A 12,825-nucleotide genomic window follows, 5' to 3' on the forward strand; every position below is an offset into this window, starting at 1 on the left:
TCTAGGCAAAGGCTTGGAGTAAAAAAGGTTTTGAAAACTTTAAAAAAGGTTCTACAGGGTCCAAAATTAACTTTTTGGCACACTGCTGGTGGGTGAATTGAGAAACCGGCCAAACATTTTTGGTACTCGTCGTGAAGCTGTATTTTTATGACCAATACAAAATTAGTCTTTTTTTGTGCCAGTTTCTCACATCTTCCACAAAAACATGATTTTGTCCACAATATTTTGATTATGGTGGCATTTACATTTCCACATACATCAAATATACCGTTCAAATTTTGGGGACCGTATGTTTTCTTTTTAAGAGATTATTTTTATTCAGCAAGGATGCATTCAGTTGATTTATTCAAAAGTGACAGTGCACACATTTACAATATTACAAAGGATTTCTATTTCAAATAAATTCATAAAATCCTGAAAAAAAACCCAACAAAATTTTGGTTTCAACAAAAATATTAAGCAGCAAAACAGATTTCAACCTTGAAAAAAAGAAGAAATGTTACTAGAGCAGCAAATCAGCATATTATAATGATTTCTGAAGGATCGTGTGACACTGAAACCTAGAATAAGTGCTGCTAAAAATTAGGTTTTCCATCACAGCAATTACATTTTAAAATATATTAAAGTTATTTTAAATTATAATAATATTTAAAAAAATATTACAGTTTATCACAATCTTAAATAAATGCAGCCTTGGTGAGCATATCCAACTTCTTTCAAGACACATAAAAAAAAAAAATCTCCAAACATTTAAACGGTAATTTGTCACCAAATGGAGATCTGGAGAAACACAAGAAACTTTTGGTTTTAATACACTGTTCTTATGTCCGAAATTTAATTGATCACTTACAGCACTATGTTATAGTTCATAATGGAGTTACCGGGTTACCAAATTGTTCAATTAACTTGCCAAAACCAATTTTTTTACTTGAATTTGAGTCTTGGTAAGTATTAATGTTGGACCCTGGATTTCTTTTAATAATATAATGGAACACAAAATATCGACATCCTCGCTAGCATTTCAGCAGAGCTGTACAATGTGATAGTGTTGCGAGTGAATCTCTCACCTTAATAGACCGTCAATCTAAAGTACTTATCGGAGCAGCATATACTGTTTCTTCAAAAAGGCTTAAGTAGTGCAGACGACGGATTGGTTTTGACTCTTAATATAGATGATTACTTTAACTCCACAAAGGATAAGAAGAGTCTCAGTGTGCGGTTAAAGTTCGTTTGAGGTTTGAAAGGAAAAATAGCCTTGAATGTAACTGAGTACAAGTGGGTCTGAAGGTACTTGCGGTCACTGAGGAACTGCACCAAGAGTTCGCATCCATCTGAGGCATGTGTCAGTGTTCGGTATGTGCGTGTGTGTGTGTTTTCAACCGTCCTGCTGAGCAAGAGCCTGCAGTTCGGCTGTATGGAGCGAGTGCTGTAGGAAGACGTTCTTTCGGCTGTAAATGTGTAAAGACAGAGGCCCACGGGGCGGTTGACCCAGACGGCCAGTAAAGGAGGACTGAAGCCTGGGAATAGGGCCTCGCTCGCTCCGCGGCCCCCATTCGCTGTCTGAGGACAGGCTGCGTGAGGGACTGGCCTTGCTGTGGAGGCTCACGCTGCTGCCGGCCACGGCCCGAGGGATCTGAGATGGCCCCGGATGCTCCGTCTTCCGGGGCCCAGGTACCTCAGACATAGACTGCCCACCTTCAGCTCTCCGTAGCGGCTCCCGCAATCCTCCTCCGCCATTGCTGCAAGCCCTCTCTTCCCAAGGCCGACTGTGCTGGTCTGCAGCGGACGTTCGTGCCAGCCTTCGCTCCCTTGTGAGGCTGCTGCTGCTGGGAATGTTGCTGTTTTGGCCTGTGGGTCGACTTGGATGGACTGCCTGTTGAAACAAAAGATGGGAAAAAAGAGAGAAAATTAAGCCACTTAATTTGCTGACATTGTGACAAAGATTCCTTGGCGGTCTAGAACCTTTTCTAATTGTTTCCAGACCAACTGGAATTTTGCCTTTTTTAGGAAGAGGAGGCCAAAGGCACACATTGTGGGGAGGTGGCACAAGAAAAAGTCTGTGCTTACGAGCTTGAGCCACCTGTTCATTTTGCACACAACACTGCCTCCTCCTTACATAACCAGCCCTCTATTACTCACAATGCTGAATGAGTGCAGGGGAAATATTGCGCATGAAAAAGAAATTATCTGCAAACTAAAGCGTGATTGCTCGATTCATGCTGTAACTCAACGTGTAACTCAGACTGAGCTGGCAGCCAGAAAGTAATACTTGATGCTAATCGGCATTTCACAAAGTGAGGAAACCTAATTAAGTATGATGTGGCTAATGTGGGAACTTCAGCTGTGACGTGAAATTGAATTTAAAATAGAGGCTGTAATTGAATTCGTACATTATGGGGAAGAATCCGTGCAAGGAGTTGAGAAACGCACATGCCAATGCAGGTGAGAAAGGAGACACGCCTTTCATGTGTGCTAAACGTATTTTATCATTTACTGTGTGAAATGTCTTCCATAAGCTCACAAACAATCCATTCTGCAGTTCTAGTTCAAACACAGCACAACCAAACCCAATATCTGGTTCAAACTAGTTTTTATAGCAACACTTAAACTACAAGCTTTGTACTGTTAAGACGACAGAATTACATAACAACAGGACATTTTCCTTAAGCCCCGTTCACACCAAGAACGATAACTATAAAGATAACGATATTAGCGTCAACACCACTGAACGATATCGTCTGTTTATTCTAAGCGCACGCGCGTCTGCCGCTTTAAATTCTTGAGCTCGTTACAGCAGGATGAATTCTGATTGGCTGTCAGTGTTTTATTGTTCATCAGCTGGGAAAAAATCGTTTTGAAAGTGATCACAATGATATCGTTCCTCTGTATCGTTATTGTTATAGTTGTGGTGTGAACTATGCTATTCTTTAATATTGAGAACGATTTTTAGAACCATATCGTTATCTTTATAGTTATCGTGCTTGGTGTGAACGGGCCTTTAATGTTCACTGGTAAGTATACTTTCCGTTATAAATCATATTGTCTGTTTGATTAATTTTTGTCTTATGCTGTATATTCCACTAAATATTTAAACATTTTATTTTCACTTTTGAAATATTATTTTAAAAATTGTGCCTTTTTATTTTTTGGCCTTAACATGGATGTTGTAAAGTTAACTATTATTATTACTTAATATTTTGAAAATAATTAAATAAGTAATTCATTAATAATGTGCTTTTCTATTTTTGGCCTTAACATTGATGTTTTAATGTTTTTTTTTTTTACTTATTACTATTACTTATAAATTCTTATTAGATTTCTATTTATTATTATTAATTAATTAATTAATAGCTATTGTAATCATCTTTTCTTATCTCACTACTTGCTTATTTATAGTTCTTTGATTTTGTTCTATTATTGAACAGCACTTCAGATTTACAAATAAATTATTATTTTGTACACATCTGTTTATATGTTCAGCCACCATTCACTTAAAATATTCTGATCCTCTTATTTGTACCGAAAATAAAACACACACACACACACACACACACACTTTTTCACATAACCTGTCATTTTAAGCATCCATCCGCTGGGCCTCTCTTTACAGATACCATGCTAAGCAGGAGGTGTTTGGGGACCGCAGCTTGGATTTACAATGTCTGTGTCCTCTCAAGTACGCGGTCTTCGGCATTCACAGCACAAATTCAGGTGCTAGCAGACATACTGTAAATGCATCAAATCGTGACAGAGAGGGAGAAGTTTTGTACCTGCACTGGAAAAAGGCCAGAAATGCACGCACACACTCACACACACGCAACACTACAGAGTCATCCGATGGAAAAACAGCGACCAGTTTAAATCAGACTGATTTAACGGTCCTAATCCATTTGGGTCTTTATTAGATTGTGAAGAAGCTGGTCCTGTGCTAATGGCACGCTTCTGTTAAAAGCCCTCTGGCTGATTATATGCAGCAGGCTGGAAGTAGCAGGATTCAGCCTACTCATTTTCCACACTTCAGCACACCTACAAACACACACATACACTATCACTCACGCGTGTGCAACAAGCAACTGTTGCTAAGAGGCACACTAAGCCGCACTGACTGATAGCCATACTGGACTGATAACTGAGAGCAATGTACAGTTATCTGTATTACATGTTATGTATTACATAAAAAAATCCACTCAAGCAAGCACGGCTCACTGTCATATTCTCAGAAAAAGTAATATGTTTGGAGAGGGAAAACAATTCCACGGCACTTCTCGTCAGAGTCTCGACAGACAAAAATGTATTTCTTTGTTGTTTTTTTCCTCTGGAATCATGTAAAATAAATAGACAATATGAATATCTTGCTTCACAGACGAAGAGGTTTTCTCAAAATAAACATGATAAAAAATGGAACAGAAGAGTTTCAACTTTTTGTGTGGCGACACTGTTTTAGAAGAGCATGCTCATCTATTCACCTTCCAAATAAAACTCACATTAAACATACCAAAACGCACCTTTGTAATCACTCTCAATCAGACAACAACAAAGCGAGGGTAAACAATTAAGCGCATTTCGGAGCACAGCGTGCAGCTATCTTTTGTCACCGTCTCCCAGATGCTAGGCTCTATATTCAGCCAATGAGGGGCAGAGAAGCATGTTGTCTGTCTGCACTTCCTGAAACTCCATCCGTCTGAACCCAAGTTAAGATGATGAAGAGTGGCTTTCAGAAAGAGAGAGAGGGAGAAAGAGAAAGCGAGAGAGGATGAAGTGCCACAGTCTGAGGGTGCTTAAAGACAAATGGCTGTCCTCCACGCCAGCGGCTGATTACAAACCACCCCTGAATACTTTTAATGGGCTCATGGGTTCCCACAACTGCTACTCTGTCTCAGCACCTCGTGCCATGCTTTGACACATGAGCTATTTACGGATGTGCAAAAAATACATATTTTCATAATTTAAAACAAATTCATTATTAAAGTCAGCAGAGATGTCTACATGATCTAGTTGTGATTTGCTGTTTGTAGTAAAGAGTGTAAAAGTGAAAAGTGATAGCGTTAATATACTGGTTTCCAGGGTGAATGAATGTACAAAAAAGCAAGGAAGATTCTTTATTGATATTAGACACACAACGTCCATAAACATCCATCTGCATGTGACCACTAACATTCAAATTTTGGCGTCGGTAACATATTTAATAAAAAACAAAGTCTAGGCTCACCAAGGCTGCATCTACTTCAGGCTTTGTCTACTTTGTAACAACAGCATATATTGAAATATCGTTAAATTGTTATTGTTTCCTATTTTAATATATTTTAAAATGTAATTTTTTATAGAATTTTAATTTATTGAATTTTCAGCAGCCATTACTTCAATCTTCAGTGTCACATGATCCTTCCAAAATAATTATAATACTCTGATTTGGTGATTCAGAAACATTTCTTATTAGTATCTATGCTGAAAACAGCTGTGCTGCTAAATATTTTTGTGGAAACCATGACACTTTTTTCAGGATTCTTTGATGAATGTAAATTTCAAAAGCATTTATTTAAAACAGAAATGTTCTGTAATATCATAAATGTATTTACAATTTTCAGTCAATATGAAATTTGAATATGAGTAAATCTGAATAAATGTATGGATTTAAAAAAGAAAAGAAAACCATCTTAATAACCCCAAACTTTTGAACAGTGGTGTATATGGGTTAATAATTAAATTGTAAATTAACAATTTAAATTCCAGTGAATATTAACAAAGTGATTATTATAAATAATAACAATACAAAAATATGAAAAATTTATATTTATTTTGAGATTTGTTAAAGATCACATTATTGGATATAATCCAATAATGTTATTATATGTTATTAAATAATTATGTTATTAAATATATATATTTTTTAAATTAAATTTAAGAGAGCATTAGATGACAGCAAAGGTAATGTTATTGTGTATGTGTGTGTATATGTGTATATATATATGTGTATATATATATATATATATATATATATATATAGTATTGGATGGTATTGAATATAAATGATCAGCCATTAATCTATATGGTTATGATATACTGCGCATCTCTATTAAAAACAGAGCAGTCTGAATCTGAAAGTTGAAAGTATTGACAGATAATAAAGGCTAAACATTGTACAAAACCATCAAAGTTCATACAAAAAATTGAAAACCTACAGCTTAATAGCAATTAAACATAACAGCAAAAAAAATTGAAGATGAACAGCAGATGATCTGAATTCTGATAGTAACTGCCCTAATAGTTATTGTTCAATTAGATAGATTTGTTATATAAGTGTTTTTGACAGGCCTTTTGCCAGCATATTAAAGCATAAGGCGCTCACAGCACGCTAAAAATCCCTCTGAGAAGTTGCGAATCCTTCCTCATCCCCTTCCCAAAAACAAATAAAACAAGAAAATCTAGATAACTTAGTTGAACTCACTAACCGACTAATCGTTCGGCAGACGATTAACAGAGCGCCCTGATCAATCCATACAGCACTGCTCCTCTGCGAGGGGATTAAGAGAAAGAAATGTCAGCTACAGAAAGAGACCGCACGTTTATGTGTGCTGAAACAGTGATCAATTGAGAAAGACTGATCGATATTTAAGGGCTGAAAAAAAGCCCTTAAAAAACAAAACAAAATGGATGGTGGCACAGAGAAAAAAAACAGTAAAGATGTGAAGGAGAAACAAGAGGAGTTGAAAGAGAACGTAAGAGCAGGCGTGTGAAGGGGGCGGGGGCTCCGTTCACCGAGTTTTGTGCAAGCCTTGTTCCTAGAGGATGAGGCATGATGGAGGCTGGATTTGATGTGTGGAGTAACTGAACACACTTCAAAGGCTTTCCCCCCTATTGAGCCCCTCCAACAACTGTCAGCTTTAGGGAAGATAAGATTCTTTACAGTCCTTGTCTTGTTCTCTCTGACAGCACAGGACCTGAATAAACAATAACGGGAAATAGATATCAAGATGTGGGGGGAAAAATCCAAGTGAGAGTGAAAGAGATGAAGAGAGGAAAGAGAAAAAAATAATAATAAATTGAGTTTCTATCAGATAAGGTGGCAGAAGTCTTCAAAAGCTGATGAGATTGTTGCAGCTGCCTGGGCGTCATCGGAAAGCTGCAGCTGCCTGTTTAAGGACCGTCAGCTCCATGAAGTAAGTTACTGTGTGGCTTTCCACAACAACATGCGTCACACAAATAAAGTGTCATGAGCTGACTTTGAATCAACATGACGAAACACACAAAGCAATGGAAGAAACCTACCAGCGCCTTATGCTTCAGTTGGTTCTACTTAACCAGCCTCTCCACCAGTGTTGGGGGTAACGCATTACAAGTAATGCGAGTTAAGTAATCAGATTACTTTTTTCAAGTAACTAGTAAAGTAACGCATTACTTTTTAATTTACAAGAGAATATCTGAGTTACTTTTTCAAATAAGTAACGCAAGTTACTTTTTTTTTTTCAATTTATTGATTGACAGCTCTCCTGTCCCCATGTTGAGAGAAATCAGAAGGTTAAAATAAATATGAATATGCATTAATTCATCTCACTCACACAAAAAACCCCCCACAGATTCAGTATTCCTCAAAATTAATAAAAAGAATGCAACTCAGAATATGACGCAAATCTGCAATAATTAAATGTTAAACACAAATATCCTTTATGTATTTAATCCCATTCTTTACTTCTGACCTTCGATGATCCAGTTCAACCGTACTAATAAGCAAAAATTACTCATCTTTTTTTATTGCTGAAGTGTGTTGAAATGTCTTCTTCTGCATTCTACTGTATGGACATAAATTTACTTTCCCTTCAGCCTGAGGCTTCTTCATTTCACTTTTGGTGTGAAAAGGCTTTTATACAGTATTTTCCAAAAATCCAACTTTTTTTTTTTTTAAACAAACAAGCAAGCCCTGTCCAGATTTAAAAAGTAACGCAAAAGTAACGCAACGCATTACTTTCCATAAAAAGTAACTAAGTAACATAATTAGTTACTTTTTTATGGAGTAACGCAATATTGTAATGCATTACTTTTAAAAGTAACTTTCCCCAACACTGCTCTCCACAACAAAACATTCACAGATTTGCAGTCCCCGAAAGCGATGGACAAAACTAATGCTCTTTGTAAGGTTTTCTGAGCAAAGTAGTCCATAAGCAACCTGGCATGATGCATAATGTTCGCTCAATCTGGGAGCATCTGAACATGATTCATGGTGCCAAAGGTCTGAGAGCACTCGTCTCGGGCTGTATTATTTTCTGTATCTCGTCCACTGGCATCCATTTGCTCCGGTGTCACTCTATGGAGAAGTGAACTGTCATCCTCTCATGGCTGCTAATGCTGAGCTGGGCTGAGGACTCGAGATAAAATCGATGTGATGACCTGTTCTGCAGTGGCCCAGTCCCAGACTTTTATGTCAGGTGTGAAAAGTATACGAGGACACTCATCCTCGAGCCAAATAAGTCACCTGCGATGACATGGCAGAGGAAGTTGTATCACACCAACAGAACTTAATCCAACATCTGAGCCTAAGTGAGAAGAATCCATATAGAAAACGGAGAATTTCAATTAAAATATGCAGCAAAAACTATTATTTGCACAATATTTGAACAGTTATGGTTCCTCTAATTTGATTGGTAGAACAGCATTTCAAAAGTGCAGCTGTCTAGTCCAATATCACTGGGACATTTCACTGTTTACATCATTCCCATTCACAGAGAGTGGAAGTAGAGTGGAGTATACCAACTAATTGGCCAATTTTGTCTGAAATGCAAATGATTCAGTAAACGCTTCATGTTTATTTAACTGTTTATATGTTTCACATTCGCACACATCAAACCCAGAGTGATGCAGCAGAACGGAATTGAGAATGCCTTAAATGATAGCACTCTAATTTTTCAAAACGTAAAGTTCAAAAGCCACTTATAAAATTGTATATTTTGTTTATTCATTTCATCATAAATTTTGTTGACAAGGTGGAAGAACACTTTATTTCTGAGAATGCATTACCTGTGATGACTTTCTTTGAATTACAACGGTGCACAACTGTCAGGTTCCTGAAGTAAAAATACCATTCATTTTTTTCCATAAGGAATTATTTTTAATGATAACTTATAATGATAGGTTGTTAATCAATGGTATATGCTTTTGTTGAAGCCATTTCAACTTATTTCTTAAATAACTGTGTTCTACAGCATCTTTCTGCAAAGAAATCTGACCAATCAGAGAATCGAAACAAGCCAATTGCACCAAAAATCATTACACCTACCCACTACCATGAGGCACTACAAATGATTCTAGTCTCCCTCTGTCGATCTCAAACTATTTAAATGCATATCTTGCAATATTATATATATATATATATATATATATATATATATATATATATATATATATATACACATACACGCATATATACATATACATATATATTATTTCGCACTGCTTCATCAGATTGTTGTTCTTTTCCCTATAAAGCTATTACTTGCAGTCTCTCTCTCTCTCTATATATATATATATATCTCTATAATATATATATATATATATATATATATATATATATATATATATATATATATATACACATACACGCATATATACATATACATATATATTATTTCGCACTGCTTCATCAGATTGTTGTTCTTTTCCCTATAAAGCTATTACTTGCAGCTTTGTGTTTTCGACAGATTTACAAATACTTTTTTGTTTCAAATCCATGTTTGCAGTGTTGCGACTCACCTCATAGCTGGTTGGTTTAGCTTATGGCTTATAATCTTTTAACAAAGTTTTGTTTTAACCCCTATGGGAAAGAATTTATGGAATCAAATGGAAATGTCTGGAACGAAGGCCACTGAAAAGTGGACGGACACTGATTCTCTGTCTTCAGTCAATTCCTTTTAATGTCATTCCAATTCAACTTCCAGTAGGCCAATTCAGTTCAAATTCACATAACATTCATACTAAGTATTGAATATCAAAGTGTATTGAGGTATTGAATGCAACAGCTTGCTGGTGTGATACTGCTTAATTGAAAGTTTGACAACATCATCAAGCCTTTACTCTTCAAATCTTCTTCCTCAAAGTGGAAGTTTTTAAGTTTGCCAAAGCAGGCAACTGTAATTATTTTTTAATGAGGCAATTGAAGTCTGAATATTTCATGAAGAAAGATAAATGTTCTCAGAACCATCTCTATTTACCAATGTTTTTTGGATGAGTGCTGTGTTTGGATACATGATTGAATAAAAACCTCTTGATGGCGAGCATTACTGGAGTGTGGGCTTGTGCTTTTCTCCCCTAAATCACCTGTGAAAACTGTTGTCTGACCCACTCCATTTCCCTGAGGATCTCATTTCCTATCAGTAGTACGTGGACTGCTGGAGGGCTTGCCTACTTCACAGCACCTCGTTTCTTACACCAGTACATCCTGCATCCGCGTCAGACACACACTCATTCGCTCTTTCTCTCTTTAAGGGCCTTAGGGCCATCACAAAATCTACACTGACTGGACGAAAATGCATCTTTAAAATCCACCCTAAACTCAGACTCTCTGGTATAGTTTACTCTTCCTGTGGCAATTCTGAAGAAAGCTCTCCTTCCTTTTCAGTTGCAGGGGGGGGGGACATTTTCGAAAAAATTTCAGATTTCATTGTGCATTTTGTTATCATTATGGTACTCAATGAGCTCAAACAACTTGAGCCAAATTAGTTTAAAGGGGGGGTACAATGATGTTTCATGCATTCAGAGTTGTTTACACTGTTAGAGTTGGATTCTCATACTAAGCATGTACAATATTTCAAAAAAACAATTTGGACGTATGACGGAGTATTTCTGTGCTAAAAATCTTACTTCCGGTTTGAGAGTTTTTTTCGATCGTGGCTCTTCATGACGTAGACGAGGGTGGAACTCCTTATATGGGCATTTCTCCCGGAAGAGCGCGCCCGCGCACACATCGACCAGAGCGAGAGCGAGAGCTCACCCATCGCTTCATTCAGCAGCGCTGCATGGGACTCGCTCAGGAAGAATGTCTCTGAAGAAGTGTGTTTTTGGTTGTAAGGGAAACATAACTTTGTTCAGCTTCCTAAAGAACCCAACGTTATGTAAACAGTGGATGCAGTTTGTTTTTCCGGAGCAGCAACGCAGTTTCACAAGCGTGTTCGTTGACGAATGTTTTATAAACAAGGCCCAGTTCGACGCTGGATTAGCACATCGTTTGATACTGAAAGATGGAGCGGTCCCAGCTATAAAAGATCAAAAATAATGATTCAGAACTGCAGACAGTAAGTGAAACTGCATCAAATGTCTGTGTTTTGTTGGCAGTCAGAGCTCAAGTGCTCGTCAATCTTTAGCTCCGCCCATGGCACGCCTCCAGGAGCTCGGCTTTTTCCAGAGAGAATCGTAAAGCTGTATCTTTTATAAATATGATAAAACTAAAGACTTTTTGGAGATATGAAGGATGCAGTACTGCTCTATAGGTACTCAAGATTAACATGAGATTGTGTGAAACTGTGTGCTATGTCCCCTTTAAGAACATTTTATAAAATTATTTTCATTAAAAAAAAAAATTACAAAAAAATACCAAAGAGCTGGTATAAAGTTTGCATTAAGCAATATAACGCATGCAACAGTGTTGTTGTTTTAAATATGAAGAAACAATATGAAGAGTTAATATTGACTTGTGTTTCAGACAAAATCTGGCCATATATATATTTTTTTTTACTGCCAATAAAAATGTTCCAATAAAGCCAAATCATCAAGCTTTTGCATAGTGCCAAATGCCCTATAATCAGCTCGGTATAGGAAAGCAGAGAACACTTCATGGCTCTCCTGAGCAGAGCTGTCAGATGTCACTCGCCGTCAGATGACTGTGAGTGAAGGGAAGGCTGGCCCTGTGTACGCACGTCTCATATCTAACTCACCTTGAAGGCTCTACAGTAAGGGCCCCTGCCGCCGGCTACTCACACACACGTCAGATCGTCTCAACACACAGCTCTTATTAATTACCACATTTGTACCAACTGACAGACCACTGAGAGGTGCAGGAGACTGAAAAAGAAATGAGGACAGGTGTCCCTCTTGCATGTACTTCGCCACAAATACACTGATCCTAGTGTTCCCTATTACCTCAGTCAAGGGGTTCAGTTGATCCAATTCCAGTATCCTATCCATTTTTTGTTGATGAGATTATTCTATGTGAAGAAATATAGGGGGGGGGGGGGGGGAGGTATAGACTTAAGTATAGACCTTTTACTAAAAAATCTATTCAAATTTAATTTAAATCTTCACTGAGTGTCAGAAAAGGGCAAAAGTTTTTAATAGAAAAAGAAAATGTTAACAAGGTATGAAATAGAGAAAAGGTAGAAAATACATTTTACTATAAAGTATTATAAAGCCATTGTTATAATGGTTTAAAATTATAAAACCAAATTCAACAACAGCCAGTAAAAAATACTTTATATGTAAGAATAAATTCAAATTCATAAGCAATACAAACATGTAGGATAATGCCACATGAAACTAATAAACCTAAGAACAATTAAATGTACTGTAATATTGTTTTTTTATTAATATTGCTTTGTAAAATCTATAAAAGCAGATGAAGCATTTTAAAATGTGACTACATCAAATCACTGTACAGCATCTGGAAATGTAGTAATTAATTATACTGAATTATTCTAAATTTACAAAGAAAGAAAATCAAAATGAATCGCTGTCAACCCAGAGATTCACACTGGACTATTCAGTGTACAGTACAGTGGCGGCTCGTCGGGGGAGGCAGGGGAGGCACAGCTTCCCCATCATTTTGAGGTGTAAATGGGAGGAGGA

The 12,825-nt window shown here is 37.0% G+C and overlaps 1 protein-coding gene across 4 annotated transcripts in view; it reads right to left on the reverse strand.

Moving 5' to 3' along the window:
* Positions 1 to 698: 698 nt before the first annotated feature.
* The window catches only part of ccser1 (coiled-coil serine-rich protein 1), a 78,694-nt gene continuing 66,567 nt past the window's right edge, over positions 699 to 12,825 (reverse strand). For 2 of the 4 annotated variants that reach the window (XM_016284582.1, XM_016284581.1), the window contains exon 10: positions 699 to 1,873. In XM_016284582.1, coding sequence (XP_016140068.1) covers positions 1,376 to 1,873 — 498 coding nt within the window. In that variant the 3' untranslated portion in view covers positions 699 to 1,375. The remainder of the gene's footprint in view (positions 1,874 to 12,825) is intronic. The other 2 variants (XM_016284583.1, XM_016284590.1) reach the window with 2 other exon arrangements.

The sequence above is a fragment of the Sinocyclocheilus grahami genome, unplaced genomic scaffold, assembly GCF_001515645.1.
Source record: "Sinocyclocheilus grahami isolate Dianchi unplaced genomic scaffold, SAMN03320097.WGS_v1.1 scaffold185.1, whole genome shotgun sequence".
Classification (NCBI taxonomy): domain Eukaryota; kingdom Metazoa; phylum Chordata; class Actinopteri; order Cypriniformes; family Cyprinidae; genus Sinocyclocheilus; species Sinocyclocheilus grahami.